The 26904-nt window shown below is 48.0% G+C and overlaps 1 protein-coding gene across 2 annotated transcripts in view; it reads left to right on the forward strand.

Moving 5' to 3' along the window:
- Nucleotides 1-1064: 1064 nt before the first annotated feature.
- The window catches only part of INPPL1 (inositol polyphosphate phosphatase like 1), a 75978-nt gene continuing 50138 nt past the window's right edge, over nucleotides 1065-26904 (forward strand). The window contains exons 1-2 of one of the 2 annotated variants that reach the window (XM_089513215.1): nucleotides 1065-1310; nucleotides 25510-25573. In XM_089513215.1, the coding sequence (XP_089369341.1) occupies nucleotides 1123-1310; nucleotides 25510-25573 (252 nt within the window). In that variant the 5' untranslated portion in view covers nucleotides 1065-1122. The remainder of the gene's footprint in view (nucleotides 1311-25509; nucleotides 25574-26904) is intronic. The other variant, XM_089513214.1, reaches the window with a different exon arrangement.

A 26904-nucleotide genomic window follows, 5' to 3' on the forward strand; every position in this document is an offset into this window, starting at 1 on the left:
ATTCCAAGGACGGTGGCCTGTAAATCCCTTGCTGTGTGTCCAGGAAGGTTGAAATGTCCTCCTGGCCCTGGTTTTACATTGTCTGTGAGTAGTTCCCAAAGGGTTTCTTGGCCAGGTTGCTTCAGAGGAGGCTGAGAGAGTGTGACTTGCCCATAGTGGCCCAGTGAGCTTCCACGGCTGATCAAGATTCGAACCCTGCTCTCTTGGAGTCCCACCAACACTGAGACCCCCTGCTCTCCAAAGCACATTCACAAAGGCAAAAGTGTGTGCCATTGCCAATGGCATTGTGAAAATGAAAGCGATCCGTAGGTCAAAGCAGAAGGCTTAGTTAGCGCTGGAGAAGGGGCGGCCTCTTTCTCTGGAGGCAGCCTTTCTTGGCCCCTTTCCTGGCCCTGAAGCCCTGCTCTTGGAGGCCGGGAGGGGGCGCTGGAGGCCAGGCTTGGGTCTGCCGCCCGCCACTCGGAGGCTAATAGTCCCAGGCACCCAGGCGATAGGGCTCCGGGAGGGGCGTCTCCCAGCATCCCCCGGGTTGCATTCGACCTCCCAGAAGGCCCCGTGCAGCGGTCAAGGGTTTGCTTTGCACCGAGGAGGAGGAGGAGGAAGGGGCCCGGGGGTCTCCTCTCCAGGTCGGAGGCGCTTCCTTCCTTCCTTCCTCCTGGGGGCGTTGGGCGTGGTCTCTCTGGGCGAGGGAGGCACGGGGAAGGCCCCCTGGAGCTCCATCCGGACTCCTGGCCCGGAGGAAGAGCCCAGAACGGGAAGGGCCCCCCACGGCCAGCCCACTCCTCTGCCGGGAGCCCCCTTTCCCCCTTGGCCTTGGCCTGCCCTGCTCCTCCGGGCCCTCCTGCCTTCCAGGCCCCGGCCTCGGTGGCTGCCTTGTCTCCTCTTGGCCTGCGGAGCCCCGCCTTGGAGCCCCGCCGCAGGAAGGCCGCCCGCCCGCCTCTCCCTGCTGGGACCCCTCCTCCTCCTGCTCCTCCTGCAGCCAGGCATGCGCACTCCGGTTCCGGAGGGGAGAGGAAGAGGGAGCCAGCAGAGAGCCCCTTCTCCCTGCCTGGCTCCGCCATGGAGGGCCTGGCTCCCCGTCCTCCTCCTCCTCCTCCTCCTCGGTCCTCCTGAGCCCGGGCCATGGCCTCCTCCTGCTCCCCTTCTCCTCCTCCCTCCTCCTGGCAGCCTCCTTGCCCTCCGCCGGCCTGGTACCACCGGGACCTGAGCCGGGCGGCGGCGGAGGAGCTGCTGGCCCGCTCGGGGCGCGACGGCAGCTTCCTGGTGCGCGACAGCGAGAGCGTCCCCGGCGCCTTCGCCCTCTGCCTCCTGTGAGTCGCTCAGGGGCCCCGGGCAGAGGAGGGAGGGAGGGAGGGAGGCCTCGGTGGGGCTGCCCTTGTGGGGGGCCCCGGGGAATCCTAAGAGCTGGGAGGGAGCCCTTCTTCTGCTGCTGCTGCTGCTGCCCTGCAGGAAGTCCCCCGTCGAGGCAGCCCCGTCCAGGGCCCCAGCCTCTGCTTCAAGGCAGCCTCCGAGGAGCCAGGGCTTTCCTGGGGTCTGCCGAGGGAGGGAGGGAGGGAAGGAGGGAGGGGGACAGGGCTGGAAGCCAGGCCTCAAAGGCCTGGAAGGAGGAGGAGGAGGAGGAGGAGGGAGGGCCAGGGACACAAGGAGCCAAGAAGGCTTCCCAGGGCAGCCTCCCTCCGCCTTCCTTGGGCCCTGGACGAGGAAGAGCCAGGCAGCTCCGGAAGACACCTCTCTGGGACTCGGCTCTTGGTCAGCTCCTGCCAGAGGCTGGAGGAGCTGCCCAGGCCTCGCCAGCTCCTCCAGGGCAGCTCACTCTCCGGCCAACTCCTGCCAGACGCTGACCATGGAGCTGCGCCGGAGGAGCTGCGCCCTTTCTTTCCTGGAAGCCCGGGGCCTGGAGAGGGTCCTTCATGCGCTGGCAGCCTCCTCAGGCCTTGGCTTCCGCAAGGCGCTCTACCTGGGGCTCCCCTCCTCCTTGGTCCGGAAACTGCCCTGAGCCAGAAGAGACCCTCTCAGACTGAGCCTGAGATGGCTGCACTCTGGGCCCAGAGCAAGGTCTGGGTGATCCCCTTGAAAGCCCCCTTCCATAGACCCCTCCCCAGACTCGGATCCTTGGGGCAAATCTGCTACAGCCCTGGAAAGCAAGGCAGAGCAGCTTCTCAGCTGTGGCTCCCAGACTGTGGCATGGCCTTCCAGACAAGACCCCTCCCATTCCCAGCCTTAAAAGAGCCTTCTTTCCCAAACGGTCCCCTGGCCCAAGGAAACCTCACTGCTGACCTCCCACTTCACCACAATTCTTCTATTCCTTTGAAGTACATACGCTTTATGCTTTCAATTCCACATTGTTTAATTGTCTTTTGAGGGGTGCACTCAGGGTTTGGACTGTGCATTTTAATCTGGTAAGCCTCCCCAATGGCTTTCTGTAGAGAGGCGGGATATAAATACATTTTATCATCATCCTCATCCTCATCATCATCATCTTTCTGCTGGAGGATTTGCAAATGCCTAGAGCAGTGTTTTCTCTAGGAACCTCCAGGTCCTCCACTGCAACTCTATGGTCAACATCTGCCAGACGTTGGTCATCATAGTCTCATGCAATGCCTAGAGCGGCCTTTTCTCTAGGACACTGGCTCTCAACCTTCCTAATGCCACAACCATTTCATGTACCTCCTTATGCTGGGGTGACCCCCAACCATAAAATTAAGCCATGCTTCTTTCTGAATATGTGTTTTCCAATGGTCTTAGGCGACCCCTGTCACCCCCCAAAGGAGTTGCGACCCACAGGTTGAGAACCACTGCTCTAGCAACTTCCAAGTCCTCCAGTGCAACTCTATGGTCAGCTTCTGGCAGAGTTGCGCTGGAGGACCTAGAGATTCCTAGAGAGGTCTTATCAAACGTGCAAACAACAAAATCCACAAAACTCAAAGCCCCAGAAGTGGAGGGCCAACTGTAGTCAGGTATGAAGCACCCTTGCATGTCTGCCACGAAGTGTTGTTTGGTGTTGTTGTTGTTATGTGATTTCCAGCCATGCTCAGCTGCAGAAACCCACTGGGTGACCTTAGGAAAGTCACACTCTCTCAGCCACAAGGGAAAGCAATGGCAAGCCCCCTCTGAACAAAACTTGCTAAGAAAATCCGATTATAGGTTCCATTTTCGGGTCACCTTAAGTCGGAAACGACGTGAAGGCACGCAACAACAACAACAACAAACAAACTTGACCCCAAAACATGCAATGGATTTTAAAAGAAACAGCAAATGTGATTTTTAACGCGACACTGAATAAAAGGTTGTTGATTTCAAGTTGATACTTTGTAGGACTTTATAATTATTTTTGTTGTGAATACACTCATCCCCCCCATATTTGTGGATTTGATTCATATCTTCTCTCTAGAAATCTTTAGGTCCTTCAGGGCAACTCTATGGTCAACTTCATCCAAAATTTGACCTGAAGGACCCAGGGATTCCTAGAGAGAATACTCTGCTAGGCATTTGTGGCTCCTCCGGCACAACTCTGCGGTCAGTGGTTGGCAGATCTTGACCATAGCGTTGCACTGGTGAACCTAAAGATTCCTAGAGAGGTGTCCTCTCAAGTAAAAACATGGTGCTTTTGCTATTTGCGGTTTTTCCACATTCACGGTGAGGGTCTTGTGCCCCTAAACCCTTGCGAATATGGATGGACAAGTGTAATATTTTGTGGAGTTTCTTTCCCCTTAAAACAATGGAGGGAGCCATGCAGAACTCACAAAGGTTGTTGGACTGCAGTTCTCATCATCCTCCACCATTGGCTGTGCTGGAAAGGGGATGCTGGGAGATGCAATCCACCACCTCTGTCACCTGGAGAGCTTTCCAGAGGTTTCCCTAGGAGGGGTTTGTGTACATTCCCAGGATTCCTTGGAAGAAAGTCGCCACCAGATTGGTTTCACCTGGCTTTTGCAACCCTGGCTCCTCCAGATGTTTTGGACTTTGGGCCTTGAAATCCTTGGCCATTGGCCAAAGCAGCAGCAGCAGCAGCAGCAGCAGGGGCTTCTGGGAGCTGAAGTCCAAAGCAGTTCAAGGTCCCAAAGGCTGACGCTTGCCGCAGTGTCATTATTTATTGTTTGATTTATGTCCTGCCTTTCTCCCAGAATGGGATTCAAGGCAGCTTACAATTACTTAAAGCTTTTTTAAAAACGAAAACGTTAACGACCAAACTGAAACATGAATGCTAGTCTTCACGGTGTTTCACGACTGCAGAGCTTGCCTGAGGATATATGGATTCTGCTTGCTGACTCTGGCCAGAGATTAATTGTAGGGACAAACTAGGCAACAAGTCCAGAGTGGATTTCAAGGCATTTCCCCCCTGAGGATATTGCAAAGCGGCGGTGATTGTGGAGCCTGTTCCTGCGGTGATTGTGGAGCCTGTTCCTGCTGCTCCAGATACTTTGCTGCGTCTGCACTGCAGATTTAATGCACTTCAACACTGCTTTGACTGCCATTGCGCAATGCTATGGGGTTCTAGGATTTGCAGTTTTGTGAGATATTTAGCCTTCTCTGTCAGAAAGCTGTGGGGCTACAAATCTCAAGATCCCATCGGATGGAGCTGCGACAGTTAAAGCGGGATCAAACTGCATTAATTCTGCAGTGCAGATGCAACCTTAGATTGCAGAGCAAATTGGACCTCTTTGGGATCCTCACTCACAGGTAGGAAAATATTTATTTCCAGCCCCGTATCATGGGATCTCATGGCAAATAAAATCAGTTTAAGACCACATTTGATACCATTTGAGCTCAGGGCCCTTCTAGTTGGCAGGCATCTTCAGTCCAAACCACACTGCAAAAATAATCCAGTTTGAGACTGCTTCAACTGCCCTGGCTCAGTGCTAGGGAATCCTGGGAATTGTAGTTCATTGTGGCACCAGAGCTCTGTCTGACAGAGAAGGCTAAACGTTTCACACAACTACAGTTCCCAGAATTCTTTTGTAGACTGAAGCCTTGTTGTTGTTGTTGTTGTTGTTGTGTGCCTGGCGACCCTGTTAGAGTAGTTTGGGCTTTCTTTCATGATTTGTTTGGAACTGAGGCTGAGAGTGACTTGCCCAAAGTGGGTTTCCATGACTGAGCAGGGATTCGAACCCCAGTCCCCAGGGTCAAAGTCCAACCCTCAAACCACTAGACAATACTATCTTGTGAGCATCTTCTTTTGTTTGTGTGTACGTGTCTCTATCCATAAAATGCACCATGCATGAAACAAGGCTGCTTCTCTTTTGCGTATCCAAACGCTGCTAGTATTTGCAGGAAGATGGCATTTAAATATTTGGCTAACGAGGCTCATTTGCATGGCACCACTTTCCCTTTTCTGTGGCTCTCCAAGGAGCAGGATCCGCCTTCTCTGGGGCCGCCCTATATATCCTTGCTGCTATGGTCCAGTGGACATATTGGTGGGGGATAATGGGAACTCTAGTCCAGGCACCCGGCTTGTTGAGGCTGCTCTGTGAGATGTGGAGACAGATCAGACGATTGACACTGCGTCTTCCAAATTTGTTATTGTTTGTCTTCAAGTTGTGGGTTTCTTGGCTAGATTTGTTCAGAGGGGGTTTGCTGTTGCCTTCTTCTGAGGCTGAGAGAGTGTGACTTGCCTAAAGTCACCCAGTGGGTTTCCATTGCCAAGCCGGGATTCGAACTCTGGTCTCCAGAGTCCAACGCCACATTGGCTCACTTACTTACTAATTAATTTCATTAACTGACCTGCTGGTTTTTCTCCCACCGTGGGACCCAGGGCAGTTCGCAAGCAGGCTTTTGTGCGTTCTGTTTGGTCCAGTCAAAGGTATCCCTTGTTTGTGGGTTCTGGGTGTTATTGTACTTGAGTAATCTATAAAATATATCTGTGTCGTCCTTATAGCCAAGTACAGGAACATCCCAAATCCATGAAACAGGGCCAACCTTCATAATACACAATATACATGTCGCAAGCTTTTAAAGCTTGTGACATGGATGTTGTGCATTTTGGTTGGACCAAGAAAGATCCCTGTTTTGTGGATTTGGGGTGTTAACTGTGCTTTACTAATCCATAAAATATATCCAGAGATGGTTGTGCCGGCCTTGTAGCAAAGTCCAATAGCATCCCTAATCCACAAAACAGAGATACCTTTATGCACAACATGCATGTTCACAAGCTTGCAAGATGTATATTGTGCGTGTTAGTTGGCCCAGGAAAAGTGTCCCTGTCTTTTTGATTTTGGATGTTGTTGTATTATAATAATATATGTTTATTCCAGCAGCAAGTACCCGGGGTGATAGTTATTCCGGGTTAACTACTGTGTGGAAGTGTGTGATGCAGCGTATGCAATGACACACACACACAGTTTAAAGTCTGGAAAGAAAGATTTTTCTGCCAAACTGGGGGAGGAAGAAGAAGGAGTCTGTGAAATAATTTGGAAGCTGGAAGCGGAGGCCGATGTTTATGAATGGAGGCTTCTCAGGGAGGTTTCTTCTGCCGGACTTTTCATCCGCTTGGAATGTCTCTGCTGCCGGTTCTTGGAAGCCGCTCTTAATCACTCCAATTAGAATCACTGGGAAGGCTGAGTCAAGACACCTCCAGGACCCCCTTCCCCAAATGTCCCTCTTAGGCCCACATTTGTCTTAAAGGCCAGTGGCATTGGCCCCATTGTCCCAAATGAACTTAAGGCTACTTGGGCTGGCATGGCAGGCAAGCGGATTCGGGCCACTGGACAGTTTGCTTCTGGACACCATCCAAATGGTTGGTTATGGGGGTCCTATGAACCCCCCCCCCGAGTATGGCTTAGGTCCAGTCTGTCTCAGAGGCTAGGTCCAGAGTGACCAGATGACCACAAAGGAGGACAACGCACCACCAAATGCTGGCCATTCAAGAAAAATGTTGGGCACTACCAAATAAAAACTAAAGACGCTCCTTTTTTAAAAGCTTATTTTTATTGTGCTTTCATGTATTACAGATATTTACCACAAATGTCGTTATATTGTGGTTTTGAATATTACAGTATTATTACAACATTGATCTATCAATACACATTCCACAGTTATATAGTTTTCGAGTGTCTCTCTTCTTTCCATTCCTCCCTTTCTATTGGACTTTACTCTTAATATTGCATCCTGTATCTCCATTTCGGCTTATCAGTATTCTTCCTCTATTTACTTGTTTGTGCCCATTACAACCCGTCCCTTAAAGATATTGTGTTCTGTGGATTATTATAGCCCTTGCTTGAATGTCTTTATTTATATGACATGTTACTCTTGGCCTTCCTTTTCTCAGTCATGAACGATTTCCTACTAATCACCTTTTCTTCTATTTGCTCCAGATTGATCATCTGTTGGATCCATCTCCCTTTACAGTTTCTCATAACGGCTTCCCAGTCTTCTTTCCATTTTCTAACTGGTTTCCTATTTATTAAGGCTGTAAGCCAGTACATCTCAACCAGATCTAGTATTTTATTCAGGCAGTCATCTGTGGCCCACAGATATCTATGGGGACTCTTTGACTACTTCTCTTTCTTCATAGGCTGAACTTGTGAAGGTCTTCGTGGTCATTATTTTGGCTTTCTCTATGTTCAACAGGAAGCCTGCCTTTGCACTTCCTTCCTTGGTCTTCCTTAGTAGGTGTTCTTTGTGGTTTTCTGCTAATATTGTGGTGTCTCCTGTGCAGATCTCAGATCGTTGATATCCCTTCCTCCTCTTTCCACTCCTCCTTTGCTATAGTTTATGAATCACAGGCTGCTCTTCTTTTGGGACCCCCTCCTTGCATTTTCCAAGGCAAGAGGTCTGGAGTTACAGCTGGGAGAAGCTGGGGATTTGGGGCTTTTGGGGGCAGTTCCCACCCATTGCTCTAAAGGAGGCTTCTTGGTCCGCAGGGAGGGCCATTGGCCAGGGGTTAATTTTAGCTCCAGACTCTGCTTCCAAGACTGGGCTTCGTTGGCGTTGGTGCAGCAAAGAAGGCGTGCTTCTTAGGCATGTGCAGAGTCATTCTTTGGAAAGAACATGAGAACTCCAAAAGGTTAAAAACCAGTTGGCTTAGTAGGCTTTGGATGGCATTGGACTATAACTCCCTCCTTCCACTGGCCAGCGATGGGGGATGCTGGGAGTTGTCACCCAGCAATTTCAAGAAGGCCACATCCTTGGCGCCTGGGATCAGCAACGCTGGAGTCGGAGGGTGCGATCCGATAAACTTCTAAACCTCTTCTTTGCAATTACTTTTTATTACAAATGGATTACATTTATCCGTTGCTTATTTCATATCAGACAAACATAAATAAAATACTTATAACAAAAATAATGCCCTTATATATATTTTAGATAATATTTCTAATCTATAAAACATTTAAAATATATAAACTATATATATATATAAATATTTCTGTGTGTGTGTATATGTATATATGTATATGTGTGTGTGTGTGTGTGTGTGTATATATATATATATAGAATCATAGAATCGTAGAGTTGGAAGAGACCACTAGGGCCATCCAGTCCAACCCCATTCTGCTATGCAGGAAATCCACATCAAAGCATCCCTGACAGATGGCCATCCAGCCTCTGCTTAAAGACCTCCAAGGAAGGAGACTCTATCACCCTCCGAGGAAGGAGTGCATTCCACTGTCGAACAGCCCTTACTGTCAGGAAGTTCCTCCTAATGTTGAGGTGGAATCTCTTTTCCAGCAGCTTGTATCCATTGTTCTGGGTCCTGTTCTCTGGAGCAGCAGAAAACAAGCTTGCTCCCTGCTCAATATGACATCTCTTCAAATATTTAAACAGGGCTATCATATCACCTCTTAACCTTCTTTTCTCCATATGACTTTACACTCATCCGTTTCCTCCCTCCCTCCTTCCATTGGCTGAACTTTATTTCTTTACACTTTCCATTGATATTTCTAAATATCTTTTCCTTTCTCTCTCCTTTTATATAATATAACAGACCATTTTAGCAGCCTTTTCTCCCTTCGTTTTGCTCTCAGATTTACTATTTTCAGAGTTTCCCAGCCTTTCTCTCTCTTTTTCTTTTCTTCTTCAGATACATTCTTGAACCTCTTTTTAAAAAGAGAAGCTACCTTTGCTTCTCTGCATGTGATGCCTTTTACAAGATCAGATCCAGTCTGATCTTGAGTGATAAGCGGGGTCAGTCCTGGTTTGGATTTGGATGGGAGACCACCAACAAACCGCTGGCTATTTCCGGCTGTGCCAACTGTGGAAATCCTGCCAAAATCCTGGCCTGGGCTCCTCCTTCGCAAGACAGTTGCATTTCCAGCCCCATTTAGTGGTAGCAGATAAATGTGGGTTTATTCTAGCGGTGCATTATTTTTAGATGCAGCTTTGAGAGCTATGGATTCTCAGCCCTTGAGAACTCTGCTTTCTGAAGATGTTTCCTTGCTCCGATCCTGGGCCCAATCCACCGGCAAAGGCCTCCTCCCTGCTTGATCCTTTGCCCTTTGCTCCAAAAGCGGAAGGGGCTTTGGGGGATTCCCTTTTGGTAATCCATAGTAGAAAGAAGAGCAAATCCCATTCGTGGAACTGGTGTGCATTGGCCACTTTCTGGCTGCTGACGTTTGCTCTTCTTTAACCGCCTCCATTATGCATCATGGCAGTCCTAGCTTTGCCTCTTATTGCTGCAGTGCATCTTCATGTTGTTTCCCGCTTATGGTGCCTTTTAATGAGCCTTTCTTGGCCAGGTTTGTTCAGAGGAGGTTTGCCATTGCCTTCCCCTGAGGAGGCTGAGAGAGTGTGTCCTTAATCCTATTTTAATGTATTGCTTTTGCATGTTTTTAACTATACGGTGTATTTTAATGTTGTCAGCTGCCCTGAGTCCCAGTCTTGGGAGAAGATTGGGATATAAATAGATATTATTGTTATCATCATTATTATTCACTCCTCAACTGAGTCCATCTCTATCTATAATGGGGTCTTTTGGGGCATCTACATCGGTGGTCCCCAAACTGTGTGAAGTCCAAAATTTAGGACTCTAGCTCCCAGAATCCCAGACTACTGGCCAACATGGCTGAGGCTTCTGGGAGCTGAAGTCCAAAATCTCTTCAAGGGCACAGTTTGGGGACCACTGGTCTACATTGCAGAAATAATGCACTTTAGCCGCCATGGCTCCATACTGTGGAATCCTGGGATTTGTAGTTTGGTGAGGCAGAAGCCCTTTTTTTGGCAGAGAATTGGCAAAACGTAACAAAGGAAATGAATTAAGGTGTGCAAACATATAAATAACAACAACAGCAACAATAATAATTATCTTATCTGAAATGCTTAGGTCAGAGGTGTTTTGCATTCTGGGTTTTCTTCAGATTTTGGAACATTTGCATCCTGATGATGATGATGATGATGATAGATTTATTTATATCCCGTCTTTCCAAAAGGATCAAGGTGGGTTACAAAAAAGAAATACATAAACAACATGTAACACGCACCCAACTGAAATGGCTTCTCCCCTGATCCCTCACCTTACAAATTAAAGTTAGTTTAAAATAAGTAAAATGAGATGTATTGGAGATGGCACCCGCATCTAACCACAGAATTCATTTACCTTTCATATACATTGCATGCCCATAACCTGAGGGTAACTTTGTACTACGTCTTTAAACAACTTTGTGCGTGAAGCTAAGGTTGGCGCATGTCGAACCCCAGGAAAGAATCTTTGGAATCGTCTGGATTTTGGGGCTCCGGATGAGAATCCTTCCTTCCGGCATTCTTGTTTGTATGTTTTCTTAATGGCAGTAAGCCCTGGGCTCCTGTTTGGTTCTCATTGCATCCCTGGCTGCAAATATTATACATTCTTCAATATTCGTTGCCTGTGTTTTTGCAATGGACTTTGCGGTCGAAGCATCCAGGGTTTGCAGCGTGTGACGTACTTTTTTGCAAGGGCTTCTAGTGTTTCCAAACAGAATTTAAAGAAGAGGAGGAAAAAAAGAAACCGCCCGAAGTCCCAGGGAGAGGTTTCTCTTTTGCTGAAGCGACCTCAGAAAATAACATTACAAAGGAATGTTATTACAAAAAGGGCGTCCTAAGAGTGTGCAAACATAACCAAGTCAAAGCACGTCTTCTGGGGACGGATCAAGCTCCAGTTCACACACAATGCAGCTTGCAATTGCACTACAAACCCCATCATCCTCTGACCAGGAAAGGCCTGCTTGCTGGGGCCGATGGGAGCTGCAATCCAGTAGATCTCAAACTGTCAGACGGGGGTTTGGTTTACAGAAATTATTATTTCCCCCCGGTCCCTTTTCCAGACTGGAAGTCCAGTGTTGGTGGGCATCTGTTCTTGCAAAAAGGATGCCAGATTCTTGGTGGCTGGAAAAGCAGTTTCCCTTCTTGTTTTGACTCATGCGGAGACCCATTTTGGAGACTTGAGCTTCATTGGCCAATAGCCTAGGATTCTGGGAGCTGAAGTCCAGAATCCCTTAAAGGGCAGTTTGGGGAGCACTTAGGAACCCCCATTTGCTGCTAGTGAAGAGTTGGGGATACTGGCCTCCGATGGACTCCTGGGGTTGAATAGTCTAAGAAGAAGAGCCTCTTGTTTTCCTCCAAGGAACTTTCTAAAGGAAGAGTGGGAACTGTTTAAAGAGGCGGACTGTGTTTTTCCTCTCTTCCCAACGGAGGAACTGCTTTGGGTTTGTTTGTGTTTTGGCAAGTGAGGGCAGCCTTGGTAGCCATTCACATCCTGCAATGAAAGGAGCATTGAGCGAGAGAACTCTATGTTGCGCAGCCCTGACTTGGGCCCAAAATGCTGGGAAGGCACATTTTTGTCTTATGCAGAACTCTCCTTCCAGTGGATGCAACCTGGGTTTGGGTTTGGGGAAGCCTTGTTTGGGGGGGGGGGGGGAGATCAGATGACTGTTTGACTGTTGTTGTTGGCCTTCAAGGCGTTTCTGCCCTATGGGAACCCTATCAGTGGTTTTTCTGGGGCTGAGAGTGTGACTTGCCCAAGATCACCCAATGGGTTTCCGTAGCAGAACAGAGAATCGAACTCTGCTCTCCAGAAAACACATCCAGCAGTTGCTGTGTTGGCCATAGAGAAAAGTACAACATCATCCAAAATCCACCAAACGGTGACGCCTGTATTGTACCAACCAAAGTGCACAAAATACATGTTGCAAGCTTTTGAAGCTCCACTATTGATTCTTATTGATTAAGAAGCCAGTGGAGCTTTGAAAGCTTGCGACATGGGTAATGTGCATTTTGGTTGGTCCAATAAAAACATCACCATTTGGTGGATTTGGGATGATGCTGTCCTCTGGTCTCCGGAGTTGGACTCCTGCCCTGAAACCATTCCACCAGGCTGGCTCTCCGTTGGGTTATTACTGTCCTCTTTTGCTTTAAGAGGTTGCTTGCAGGCAAAGGTCTCTCCTTACAGAGCCAGGGAGAGGCACACATTACGTTGAATTAATGCTTTACTGTTTGCTTAGGGGTAGATTTTTGTAACCCACACACACACACAGATGGCTGGGGATATGTCATTAGTCCCTCTGCAATTTGGGTGCGCCTTTATTTATGTGGTTGAAATCCAGGCTGGCACTTGCCGTGTGCGAATGCGATAGAACCTGCCGCGATGCCATGCCCTTCCAAAATGAAGGCCTTGCCATCTCGCTTCCAGGAAGGACTGGATCAGCACTTGGGCCTCCGGTGCCATTCCAGACTTTACAGAATTCCTTGTAAGAGCATGAATCAAACAAGTGAAATGCTACCAGAGATGCACCCATGCCCTTGGGGCTCTGGTTGGGTTGCCTGCTTGGACAATGCTCAGGTGGGCTAAAAAGTTTTGCGAATGCTACCTTCAACGGGAGAGGCCTGCGTAGCACACCTGTCCACCTTCATTGTGCACTTGGCTGAACACAATGTGCACACACCACTCGTGTGTGTATGTGTGTGACTGCGCCATGCAACTGTATGAATGCATTTGAATGAATGCAGTGTGCACCTATGTAAGTATGTTGTGTGTTTATGTGAACACAATGTGCACCCACTTACAAAGGTGCACATGCACTGCACACCTATGCATATGTATTACAGACCTATGCATGTGTGTTTGTGTGACAACGGTGTCCCCTGTGCACATGCATGACACACCTATGTGCATGTATTAAAGACCTGAGCACATGTGTTTGTGTAACTATGGTGTCCCCTATGCACATGGACTGCAAACCTATGTGCATGCACCTGTGATTCCAGTTACATTTGTGCACATGCACTGTACACCTATGTGTATGTATCACAGACCTATGCACATATATTTGTGTGGCTACAGTATTCCCTGTGCACATGCACTGCACATCTATGTGAAGGTAATTGAAGGACTATGCATATGTGTTTATGTGACTACAGTGTCCCTTGAGCACACCTATGTTCATGCACCTGTGTGAACACAGTGGACATCTGTGTGCATTCATGGCATTCATATGTGTCTGCATCTGCATGACTGCAGTGGATAGAATATGTGCACATTATGCATTTACGTAGATACAGTATGCACCCATGTACACCTGTTGTGAAGCTGTGTGAACACGTGTGTGTGTGTGTGTGTGTGTGCGCGCCTCATTGCTCCATGCTCCAGTCCTTTGGCCCCGCTCTGCCTCCTTTTTGGCTTTTCCGGATGAATGCTCCCCAGCTGCTAATCTGTGGGAAGCAGTTGTGCTTTTGCCAGGGCTGTCCTGGCCTGGCCACAAAGCTGGGTTTCCCGGCTCTAAAGATAGCCTCCCCTCCCTCCGTCCATCTGTCCGGTCCTGGGCCCTGCCACCCATGGTCCCTTGGCGCCCCGGCTGCCCACGGCTTTCCAGGGTGACTCATGGCAGGCCACTGGCGTGGGCCACCTCTCCTCCTCCTCCTCCGTCTCTGGGATCTCTCTTATTTCTGCACAGATGGGAAAACAAACCACCAGTGTGAGCTATAAATAGCCCCTGCCAGCAGAAAAAGGAGGAGGAAGAGGAAGAAAAAGGGACTTTATGGCCCTTAGCAAAGACGCTCAGAAGACTTAACCCTCGGTGCGCAGCGAGGCTCGGCTCCAGAGCCTTTTGGCCCAAAGTGGCATGATCCAGCAGTGGTGCAAAGTTTGAGTTCTGGTCTCCCTCTCCATTGTTGCATAAGGGACACCATTTTGCTATGCCGTTGTATTTAATGGGACTTGAACGTCCATGGATTTTGGTAATCATGGGGAGGTCCTGGAACCAAACGCCAGTGGATAACAAGGGCCCACAGTATGTATTATTATCAATATAGATTCATTAGAGCCAGCATGGCATAGTGGTTTGAGTGTTGGGTTTTGAGGTTCCCGGCTCAGCCAAGGAAGCCCACCTTGAGCAAAAGGTCACATTCTCTCAGCCTCAGAGAAAGGCAACAGCAAACCTCATCTGAACAACAACAGATGCAAGCTCCAGGAAAAGAGATTCCACCTCAACATTAGGAGGGATGTTTGACAGTAGAACGTTTTCCCTTGGAGATTTTGGTGGAGTCTCCTTCTTTGGAGGTCTTTAAACAGAGGCTGGATGGCCACCTGTCATTGGAGCTGCTTGGATGGAGAGTTCCTGCATGGCCGAAGAGGGATTGGACTGGATCAGGGCCCTTCTTGGGGTCTCTTCCAACTCTGCGATTCTATGGTTCTAACTCTCGCCAAGAAAAAAACATGATAGGTTCGCCATACATCAGAAACCAAGGCACACAACAACAACAAAACTGCATTATTTTAGGCCAAAGTCCTGTTCAAGACTTTCATAAGTGGATTTGCATCTACTGGAATTAGAACTGGACCATTCCATAATGTCCGTATCCATTGAGAGGTTGCTGTTACTATTTTGGGCAGCCGGCAAAGGGACATTGGTGCACAACAGGGACCAATGCACAATGGGACGGACACGCAATTGTTTCCGCTTAATATTTCTGTGGATGAGTGTTGCGCAGATCCATTTGATCTTCACCTGCAATAACACTGTGTCCAGTTCTGGGCAAAACAATTCAAGAAGGACATTGAGAAACTGGAGGGCCACTAAAATGGTGAAGGGCCTGGAAAACACGAAGCCCTATGAGGAACGACTTGGGGAACTGGGGATGTTTAGCCTGGAGAAGAGAAGGTTAAGAGATGATATGATAGCCCTGTTTAAGTATTTGAACGAATGTCATGTTGAGGATGGAGCAAGCTTGTTTTCTGCTGCTCCAGAGAACAGGACCCAGAGCAATGGATGCTAGCTATAAGGAAAGAGATTCTACCTAAACATTAGGAGGAACTTCTTCACAGTAAGAGCTCTTCAGTGGTGGGAGAGACTCCATCAAAGTGTGATAGAGTCTCCTTCTTTGGAGGTCTTCAAACAGACTGGATGTCCATCTGTAAGGGGTGCTTTGATTGTGAGTTCCTGCATGGCTGAACTGGATCAGGGCCCTTGAGGTCTCTTCCAACTCTATGATCCTATGATTCTATGATCCTTTCCCTCCGGAGTTATTGTTATCCAGAAACTGGGTCCAGTGGGGATCTCCTAGACAGCAATTTCTCTCTAACGTTTTGTTCTTCCGTATGCATTGCATCTGGGCTGCATTTGCCTTCCCAGCAGACCTTCAGAGGGCAGGCAAACGTTATTCCCATTTTACAGAGATTAAACTGAAGCTTGCTCAAGACAACCTGGTTTTATCTAGTGGCATATCAACCGACCCTCCCAATCTGCCAAAGATAATCCCAATTAATCCTTTGTCACCCCTCTTTTCAAGTTGCTTCCTGAATGTCCCAGTTTCTGTCTCTTCCTCCACCCCACTTTCCCCTTTTGTACTCAGCTTCCTTCAGTTGCTTTTAAGGCTTTCATATACAAGAGCTACAAGTTGTTCCTAGAGCAGCTCACAGATACACAGTTTGCTCTCCACATTTGCAGCTTTGACTTTTGCGGATTTGATTATTTGAAGTTTTCATTAATATGTTCCCTCTAGGAATCTCTAGGTTGTCCAGCACAACTCTATGGTCAACTTCTGGCAGAGTTGCACTGGAGGACCTGGAGATTCCTGGAAAGGTGTTCTCTTAGGGGCTGCACACATGCCACAGCCATGGTCTGCCTTTTTGCAGGGCAAAGAGCTGCAAAGAGTAGCTCCTTTTTGCGCCACAGAAAGGGCACCATAGCCACTGGTGCCTCAGGTTTTTGGCGCACCTCTGGCACTGTGTCATCTGGATGCAGTGCCAGAGGAGCACCATGACTCTGCCCACTGTACAGTGGGGCGCATGGCGTCACACTGGCACGCGGGTGGAGTCAGGGCATGTGTCGTGCAGATGCCATTGCCCCATTCTGCCCTGTTGCACGCTTTATTGCTGGTCTGTCGAGGCTGTTAGATACTGTAAAAAGTATTGTGCTTTTTCATTTGTGGCTTTCCCGCATTCGTGGGGGTCTATCAGCCCCAACTCCATCGAATTAGGAGGGTCCACTGTCCACCCAAAAAAGCAGGAAAGAGTGGAAATCATGGTAAGCTCACAGTCATAAAGAAGTCAGTGAGGAAGAGTGGGATGATGCACAGGACTTGGAACATCATCCTAACATTGCTCACTGATGGATAGCTCCAACATGTTGGTATTTTAATTATTATTAAAAGTGATTTCCTTGCAGACTGGACCGTCGTGAAAGCTTCCGGCAGAACCGGCCTTTGAATCTCAGTGGCGACGATGTTGACAGTTGCTGTTTGTTCAATGGCAGGCCTGCATTACTCATGCTCTGAACAGCTGCTGAGTTTTTCCTTTTGCGCACGTTGTTGTTGTCGCCGGCGTGATTTGCGTTTGCACCGCTCTGTGTTGTGCGGTGGATTTTCACGTCTTGCCCATTTTGGCGTGTTTAGTCCTTCCTTGAAATCCTGCTTTTCTCCCAGAATGGGACCCAAGATGGCTCTCAACAGATTTAAAACAAAATACACTTAAAACCCTGAAATCACCGGATCCTGTCTGATCTTGGAACAAGCAGGATCAGCTCTGGTTAGTCCTTGGATGGGAGACCACCAACCAATACCAGACATTGGAGGCTCTGTTTCAGAGAAGGAACGGGCAGAACTGCCTCTGAGGATTCTTTTCCCAAGAAAATGTTATTAAATACCTTAAAAGCTGCAGATCCTGCCTGACCTTGGAAGCTAAGCAGGGATAGTCCTGGTTAGTCCTTGGATGGGAGACTGCCACCAAATCCCAGGTACTGGAGGCTCTGTTTTAGGAGAAGGAACTGGCAAAACTGCCTCTGAGGATTCTTTTTCCAAGAAAATGCTCTGAAATTCTAGGTAACCTGAAGGCACATATGCACACAGATAAACCTGAATATCCTAAAGGCATCACATCCAGATGACTATCTGTCAATGGGGATGCTTTGATTGAGAGTTCCTGCATGGCAGAAGAAGGAGTGGGACTGGATCAGGGCCATTGGGCCCTTCCAACTTTAGGATTCTAAGGCGTTAGTTGACAGAGAGAGAGGGTCCAAAATAGCCCCAGGCTCCCCGGCGCAGGCTGGTAATCCGGTCCTTCCCCCCGCAGTCCCTGTGTGGCTCTCTCTGGGGAGAGGAGGCTGTCATAAATAGACCCACACAGGCTTTTGGACGTTGGCCAGCTGGCCGGCTGGGGTCACTCCTGGGAATGCCGTCCACTGGGCACAATGGGCCTTTGTGCTGCCGATGCCATCACCACTCAGCTGCTTGTCTGGCCAGCCGTTCAGTGTCCGGGGATGAAGTGGCCCTGTCTGTGCCGGATTAGTCGCTGCTGTAACCCAACCCTCAAAGGACATGTGGAGCCTGGGGGCAGCTTCCAGAAGGGGAACCCCAAATGCCCTGCGTTCGGAAAAGGGGAAACCGGAGCCTATGGAGCGTGTGCATTCTCTAGTGCTGAATTGCTGTGGACGCTGGGCTTTGGCCAGCCACAGTGGCCCCTGGCTGAGGGTGACCAGATATCCTCCTTTTCCAGGAGATGTCCTCCTCATCAGTCTTCTGTCCAGAAGGAATTCCAAAACATCCTCCATTTTGAGCATGGCTAAGAAGCATGCATTTATGAGTTTTAAAAAAAGCTTTTATATGGAAAAATCCTGCATTTTTGGGCATGTCCTACATGTTGCAGTGCCTTGTCCTCCTGTGCGGTGAGGACGGCATCGGATCACCTTGGCCCTGGTTGGACTGTGAAGAAAGCTGGCAGGAAGAAAAAACCATTTGAGACGTGGGTCTGGAGGAGAGATCTTTCTGTATTCCTTCATGGCAGAATGGTGTTTGACTCGGTGGCTCTTGAGGTCCCTTCCAACTATTCTATTTAGAGACAGAAAAAAGTACTCCAGATGCCCCAATGGCTAAAAAAGGCAAATGAATGGGTTTGAGAGTAGAGCAAGCCTGCACTCTCCCTGGAAGAAGCCAAGATGCCCAAACCGAGGCTGTTGTGCTTTGGGCGCATCATGCAACTCATTAGAAGAGATGATATTGTTTGGCAAAGGGGAAGACTACTATTGCATAGTAATTTGAACATTAGACTATTGTGTTTCTCAAACGGGGTTTTTGCAGCTCAGATCCGGGGCGAGTGCCAATCGAGCGATGCGAATTCACATCATAAGGTTCATGTATTTTCACACCTGGTTCCTTTCAATGGGAGCTCTTTGCGCGGGGCTTCCGAACTGAACCCTTACTGGCTCCTCATTTTGGGGAGTCCGCTAAAAAGTGAGTTGACGGGATTCGCATTGAGGCTCGGTTCGAATTCACTGCTGATTGGGCTGGTGTGGAATGACACTTTGCTTGTGCTCTGGAACACCACCGCAAAACCCCCAGGTTGCAAATTTCCCATGATGCCGTGCTGCAATGTTGCCCCATTTGCTTCCGGTGGCCTCCCCTGAATGAATGCCTTCACATTTTAATGTGGAGAGGAGCCATGCTGGCGAGGAGAAAGGGAAAAGGGGGGGGCAAAGAGAGAGAGTGGGGTTAGTAAAGCTTCTAAAGGACTCTTTGGGGTGGAGGGCAGGACGTCCTCCAAAGTGGGGCCAAGGGGGAGGCAGGGTTTACTTCCAAGGAGAACTGCAGTTTCTACACGGATTATTTTGCAGGGAAAGAAATTTATTATTATTGTTATTGTTATTAATAAAAAATTCTTTCACTGCAAAATAATAATAACAACAACAGTAATTTTGCTGGTGGGTGATACATTTGGATGAAGCAGAGGGCATTTAGAGATAGGTGCCATTCCCTATCCTTCACGTGAGGCTAGGGATGGAGATCCAGATGACAGATCTGAAGGGAAAGAAACAGAGGCTGGAGGGAGAGATGGAACTCCCAGAATTCCATAGCCTCAAGCCAAGGACCCACAACAAACTCCAACTCCCATAATAATAATAATAATAATAATTTTTATTTTAAAATAATAATAATAATATTAATAATAATTGATTTTTAAAATAATAACAACAACAACAATAATAATAATTTAAGTTATTAGTTTGCTGAGGCACCAGAGCACTCTGGCAGAGAAGGTTCAATGTCTCAGGACAGTTCCCAGAATTCCATAGCACTGAGCCAGGACAGTTAAAGTGGAGTCAAACCAGATTATCTCCCCAGTGTGGATGCAACCTAAGAGAAGGCAACTGTTACAAAGGGAAGGAGAGATGTAGATGGAATAGAAGAGGAGAATGACAAGAGGATAGATGTCGATGTGGATGAAATGTAAGGGGGCTCTGGCACGGAGGACCCTTTGAATTTGGCTGCCAGGGATGGGAGAATAGAAGGGAGGACGAAAGGGGAAGCAGCTGTCATTCCCGTGAAAGTGGAGCCAGGCTCCCTTCTTCACCTGGAAGTGCAAAGGTTCAGGATGCCTTCAGGCCCCTGCTGAGCATGCGCAAGGGTCCCAATTTGAATAGTTGAATCTGCACGATATGCACCAGTGTGGAAATACAATGTGCACTCACTCCGCTTTGCCTGAATCCGCATCACGTGACTTACCTTGGATTCGATTCCCCCTCGATTCGGAAGGGCAACGGAAGGGCAACCAGATGTGATAAAACAGCCACGTTATAACGTCAATTCAAATCATTCGACCCCCACTCACCCCGGATCTTAGTTCCAGTAACCTCTGTGTGATAAAGGCCTATGACTCAGGAGACCTGAGTTTGAATCCCTGTTCAGCCATGGAAACCCACTGGGCGGCCTTGGGCAGGTGGCACTCTCTCAGCCTCAGAGGATGGCAAAGGCAAACCCCCTCAAAGAAGAAAACCCCATTATAGGCTTGTCTTAGGGTGCAGAAGCACACAACAAGAAAGTGGAGGGCAGAAGGAAGAAACAGCTGCTGCCTTGAGTTTGCAAGACCTGAGAAGGGCGGCAGATGACCGATGGGGCTCTTGGGGGGGGTCTCTCATTTGCTTGTAATAATGGCGGCATTGGAGGAGGAAAGTTCTGGATGACTAAGATAGACATATAAATGGATTTGAGAGCAAAGCAAGCCTGACATTTCCCTTGAAGCCAGGATGACTCAGCCATGGTCATTGTACTTCGGACATTTCACGCAACAAGGCTATTTGTTGGGAAATATTAACATGATGGGAGAAGTGGGAGGTTGTAAGAAACCTTGCTGCAGGTGGATTGAGTTAGTCCCCGGAGCCCTGGATGCCTTGAGTTTGCAAGGCCTGAGCTGGCTCTGGATGCCAAAGAGCCTTCTTCGGTGGCTCTTACTCAGAGAGTGGCTTCCCTCATAAGCTGAAGCCAACCTGAGAGAGATTGAGAAAGAAAGCAGCAGAACAAGGCTATAAGGAAATGCCTCTGAGAGCAAATGGAGCCTGAGCTCTCCCTAGAAACCAAAGTGACTCAACGGGGCTTTGGACTTAGCATGCACTTTGGACTTAACCATGAGACAAAACAGACCATTGGGAAGTATGAGGATGTCTGGGAAAGGGAAGACAGTAAGAAAAGAGGAAGAGCCCGTGACACTGCATTGAGTCCATTGAGTCTGGCATTCAAGGCGCTGTCATCAGTCAAAGTTGACATAGCAGCAAAAACAACCGCAAAGAACAATATATATATATATATATATATATATATATATATATATATATACACACACACACACACACAGAAAGATCCTTTCTCCAGGTTTGGGATGCAAGGCAAGTTACATTGTTTTAAAACATTTCATATATTAAATATGACCGATATGATAACCCTGTTTAAACATTGAGGATGAAGCAAGCTTGTTTTCTGCTGCTCCAGAGACTAGAACAATGGATGCAAGCTCCAGGAAAAGAGGTTTTCTGGGGCTGAGAGAGTGTGAGTCACCCAAAGTCACTCAGTGAGTTTCCGTGTCCGAGGGCAGAGTCCTAGTCCTGCGCTCCAACCACTGCGCCACACTGCCTCATTGCAACAGCCTCTTAAAAAGCCTTTTCCTTCAAAGCCTTCAGAGAAAAAGCTGTCAGAATACAAAAGTCTCAAAACCAGGTTTATTATAATAGTATCATCTGGTGTAGTGGTTTTAGCATTGGACTAAGGCTCTGGAGACCAGAGTTCGATTCCCAGTTCGGCCATGAAACACACTGGGCAATGTTGGGCAAGTCACACTCTCTCAGCCTCACGAAGGCAATGATGGCAAACCTCCTCTGATCAAATCTTGCCAAGAAAAACCCATGATAGGTTACCTTAGAGTGGCCATAAGTTGGAAACAACTTGAAGACACACAACAACAATAACAACAAATCAGTTATGGTGGTCCTTTGTTATCTGCTGGGTTTGGTTCCAGGATGCCATCAAAGATACCAAACTCCTTGGATGTTCATCCTATTAAATACAATGGCAAAATAATGATGTCCCTTACGATATAAAATGGCAAAATCAAGGTTTGCTCTTTGGAATTTATATATATGTATATATACATATATAACATTTTCCAGCCATGGATGGTTGCCTCCGTGGAGAAGGAGGGCCAACTCTACAACAAGCCCAAGCCGCCTGAATGTTAGTGAAAAGCAGAGGAAGCTTGCTTTTTAGATTGGCTGATTCAGACTCATGGCCTTCTCTTCTCTTCCTGCGGTCAGTGGGTCTCTCTCTCTTGCAGAGTCCCCCTTCTTTCCAAGGTCAGGGAGTCTCTGGCCGTAGGAGGTCAGCTTGGTTGAAAAGGCAGGGCTGGGTTTGTCCAGGGAGCATGGACAGTCACAATGGGAGACTTTGCAGTTGTGTGTCCCAGTTGCACTGCCTTTTTTGCCACTGTGCCAGAGAGATGCCCAGACTGGGATTGTCTGGTGGCGCAAGGGTTGGTTTGGGGGCGGCCAAATGTCCAGCCCTTTCCAACCTTAGGAGGTCTCAAGCAATCTTGGGGTGGGGGTATTCAGACCCCTTTGGCGGGTGCTGGATCAGAATTGGAAAGGGGTACATGGGTGCCTGTGTTGGGGAGGAAGACCTGTGATGATGGTTGAGGAGGATGATGATGATGATATTGATTTACCCTCGTCCCTCCACATTTGTGGCTTTGACTTTTGTGGATTTGATTATTCATGGATTTTATTAATATGTCCTCTCTAGCAATATCTAGGTCCTCCAGCGCAACTCAATGGTCAACAACATTAACCAAAAGTCACACTGAAGGGCCAGAGATTCCTAGAGAGGACACTCCTCTAGGCATTTGCAGCTCCTCCAGCGCAATTCGATGGTCCATGTCTGGCAGATGTTGACCATAGAATTGCCCTGGAGGACCTAGAAGAGATTCCTAGAGGGCTGTTTTCTCAGGTAAAACAATGTTTTGGTTATTTTCCATTTCTGGGGTCACAACAAACTCCGGTTCCCAGAATTCCATAGCATTGAGCCATGGCAGTCAAAGTGACGTCAAACCAGATTATTTCTGCAATGCAGATGGAACTGAAGGATTGTGAAGGACACAAAAGCTTTGCTCTTTGCTGACATTTCCATGGCCCAATAAAAGCATTACCCAACCCTCTTTCCAAGTCATTTTAGTTTCTGTCAACAAGTGATGTTGTTAAATAAAATATGGATACTGGGTCGGGCCGAGCTGCTAAATCCAGTAAAAGCAATAAACTAATCCGACCCGGAACACGCGAAACCGCCTCGGAAAGGCTTCTCTAGATGGCTTTCTCCAATGCAGCAACTGGAGGGCAGCTCCTTTGAGGAAGGAAATGGACAGAATGGAGGCGAGGGTCAGAAAAGGGCAGCCGGGACGGAGAGCAAAACCTATGAGGAAAGGCTGGGGCGGTTGGAGGGCTGCCATGGATGCCCTCTTTCAATACGCACCAAGGGCTACTGCAGAGAGGAAGGGGCAGGGATGTCCAGCCCAAGGGGATGACCAGTCCAGGGGTTATAAGTGACCGAAGGGTCAATTTTGATTGGACATTAGAAGGACCTTCTTGACATAAGAGCAGTTTGGAAATGCACCCAGTTGCCCAGAGGGATTGTGGGGTCTCCTTCTCTGGACATCTCCAAAAAGAGGCTGGGCTTCTGTCTCAGGGCTGCTTTGATGGAGAGTTCCTGCATGGCAGAAGAAGGGGGTTGGACTGGATCAGGGCCCTTCTTGGGGTCTCTTCCAAATTGGGTTCTTATTTCTTATTCTGTGACCAACCCACTAAAGTCAAACTTGACTCAAAGAGAGACCTAGCAAATCATTCAAACTCTCCTGAATCTTTTAGCTTCATCAGATAAAACCGATTCCATCTGTCCTTCTACTATATCTCCTCGTCATTCGTGGATTGTGGAATAATCTTGTAGTGTTGTACTGTTATATATTTTAACCATGGTTTATGTTAATTTTATAGTTTGGGAGGGAGGGCTGGGTCAGGGTTTTGTGGGTTTTATTCTTTTTATATTGTGTATCATAAACTCTGTTGTTGTTACTCACCTCGATCCCCAAACGGAAGAGGCGGGATAGTAATAAATATTTTATTAGTATTAGTATTATTCTTTATATAATGCCACTGGGTTCCAGTAGTTAGAGAGACAAAGAAAAAGCTCCTCTGTTTTCTCTACGGAGTTTAGTATGTTTTAACTTCACGTTCCAAGCTTTGTTGCTCTATTTTCCCCAAACCAAGAGCCCCAAATGCACTACCCCTGAAGCCTGGACAACACTCTCCCTTTTCCGAACACTATCAAATGGCTGCAGGACTCCTTGATGCAAAGCCTGGCGGTTTTCCTTGCCCTGAAAGGTCTGTGTACTGTACACAAAGGCCGCTCTCGCACCAGATGAAACCTGCAAAATGCTGATGAGACCAACAGCCAAGTTCTGCATTTTGCTCTTGGATTTGCAAAGGGATGCCAGTTTTCTGTCTCACTGGCCTACTTTCCAATGCCCTTTGCCCCATGCGCTGTTGCATGAGGCGGACTGACATCCGTTGGTCGAGGGAAGAGCCAGACATCATGAACTTGTGCATCTTGTTTCTGAAGGTGCCCTCACTTGCCATATAACATCATGGGTTTGCATGAACTAGGCTATTGGCCCCTTGGACTGTCCATTGCATGATCTAGTCCAAACTTGAAAGGAACTGGCCACTGCGCTTTTGTAGTCCTAATGGTGAAGGAGCTGTTCAAGATGTCCAAGCCTTGTAAGCTGCATCTGCACTGCAGAATAAATTCATTTTGACACTGCTTTGACTACCGTGGCTCAATGCTATGGAATTCTGGGATTTGCAGTTTTGTGAAATATATAGCTTTCCCTGTCAGAGAGCTCTGGTGCCACAACAAAGTACAAGGCCCAGGATTCCATAGGATGGATCCATGGCAGTTAAAGTGGAGTCAGAGTGCATCAATTCTGCAGTGCAGATGCAGCCTCGCCAAACTACAAATCCCAGGATTCCATAGGGTGGGTATTATCATGTGTTTGGAAAAGGGCCTTTGTGCTTTTGGGGAGCGGCAGATATTGCATGAAAATCGCACTTTTAATAAAGAAACTTGGGGGAAGTTGGGAGCTTTGATGGATTGGTGAAGGGTTTCAGGGTCCCTCAAAATTGGGGTCCTGTGCCCTCATATGACCGTACCCTATAATGTGATAATAGTCCCAATTAATCCCCTGCCGCCCCACTTTTTCCAGCTGCTTTTAAAACGTCCTGGCTTCTCTTTCCTCCCCCCATTGTCCTCAGCTTTCTTCAAATGCTGCAAATGGAGTTCAAAATGCAAAAGTAGTTTGCGCTCAGTTGACTCAGCAGAAAGGAGAGGAGAAAGCAGAATCTTGTCCTTACCAGGTTGCATCTGTACTGCAGAAGTAATCCAGTTTGACACCACTTTAACTGCCAGGGCAGTTGAATTAGAGTCAAACTGCATTAATTCTGCAGTGTGGCAGCAACCCCAGGAGGATTGGGCAAAAGCAAGCTGCTGCAGCTGCTCCTATCTTACCTCATTGTTCCTCATTCATAATTTTTGCCATCTTGACCACAGTCTGGGGTCACTTGGCCATGGCTCAGGGTCAGAGGCAGGGACGGGGTCAGGATTTGCATCCGTCCACACTGTGCCCATCCTTTGTTTTTAAATCTCCTTTGAGATCTATGGAGAATTTGGACCAATATTTTGGACCTTCTGCTGATTTGGGGAACCTCTCTTTCCTCCCTCCCTTTCTCTTTTTCTATATGGCTGCAGATTCCAGAAGCATGTCCACACTTACCGGATCTTGCCGGACGAAGAGGAATTTCTGGCCGTCCAGGTGAGTCCCCCTTACCTTTTCCCAGAAAAATGTAATCCTGATCCCAAAGAGATTGTTTGCCATTCGTTTTGGTGGCTTCAAGGATAGTTCTTTTTGCTCCAAATATTCGCCACTGCAAGAACAGGGCCATTAGCCAAGGAAGCTTTGGGCATAAATTCTGCAAGAGGGAATAGCTCCCTCCCCAAAATGAACATTGCCATCCATTTGGGGTCACATTTTGGGGAGGGTGAGAGATGCAGTGGGTGCAATGGATATACATTCTCCCCAGCATCAGAGGCAGTCTGCCTTTGGGTGCCATTCGCAGGAGAATGGGGAGGAAATGACATAATGTAAATATTGATGCTGCTGCTGCTGCTGCTGATGGAGAGCACAATTATTATCCTGTCCTGTGTGGGGGGCCACTTGAGGGCTGGGGATGCTGGGAACTGTAGTCCAAAGAGTAGCTTTAATGATTTTTGTTCCCCAAGTTGTTTCTCAAGAGGCATTCCCCTTGCAAAGTGGGCCATGCTCCACACATAGACACACTGAGGCTGTGCTTTGCGTGCCGGACGGGTGATCCTTCCGTCCGGCTCCTTTGGCAGCTGCTGGCAAGCGGTCAAGCAAGAGCCCCATGAGTGCCCACGCCCAGCTGATCTTGGCAGGGAGTCTGGCCTGGCTCATGCGTCGGCACATTTATAGGACAACAGTGGCCCCATTGTGGCCATCCCAGCAGGCAGCCAAAGCGGAGACACCGAGGGAGGAAGGAAGGAAGGAGGCAGAAAGGGCTGCATGGGTGGATGGAAGCACAAAAAAGAGATGGGAGAGGTTTCCCAGGTTTTTCACTTTTGTCCCTTTACAAAACCCTAAACCAGTCTGGAGTAAATTTGCAGCAAACTGGTCAGCAAGGCTGGGAAGTTCCCACCCAGAAATGAAAGAAGAAACCATTGGAAAAGCCATGGGAAACCCCTTGGACAAGATGTCACACTCTCTCAGCCTCAAGGGAAGGCCATGGCAAACCTCCTCCGAACAAATCTTGCCAGGAAAACCCCAGGACAGGGTTGCTTTTAGGGTTGCCATAAACCAGAAAGGACTTGAAGGCACACAACAACAACAACAACAACAACAGGAAATAAGGACCCAATTTGCCCCTTCTGCTCCAGCAATATCTGTCTGTCTATCTATCATCTTTCTGTCATTTATGTATAATCTATCTGTCTATTATCTATCTAGCTATCATCTATCTGTCATCTATTATTGATCTATGATCTATCCATCTATCTATCTATCTATCTATCTATCTATCTATCTATCTATCTATCTATCCAAACCCCAGTAGATACCAAGAGCCCTCT

The sequence above is a fragment of the Sceloporus occidentalis genome, unplaced genomic scaffold, assembly GCF_023333645.1.
Source record: "Sceloporus occidentalis isolate IW3139 unplaced genomic scaffold, rSceOcc1.0.p SCAF_2, whole genome shotgun sequence".
In the NCBI taxonomy this organism is placed as follows: Eukaryota; Metazoa; Chordata; class Lepidosauria; order Squamata; family Phrynosomatidae; genus Sceloporus; species Sceloporus occidentalis.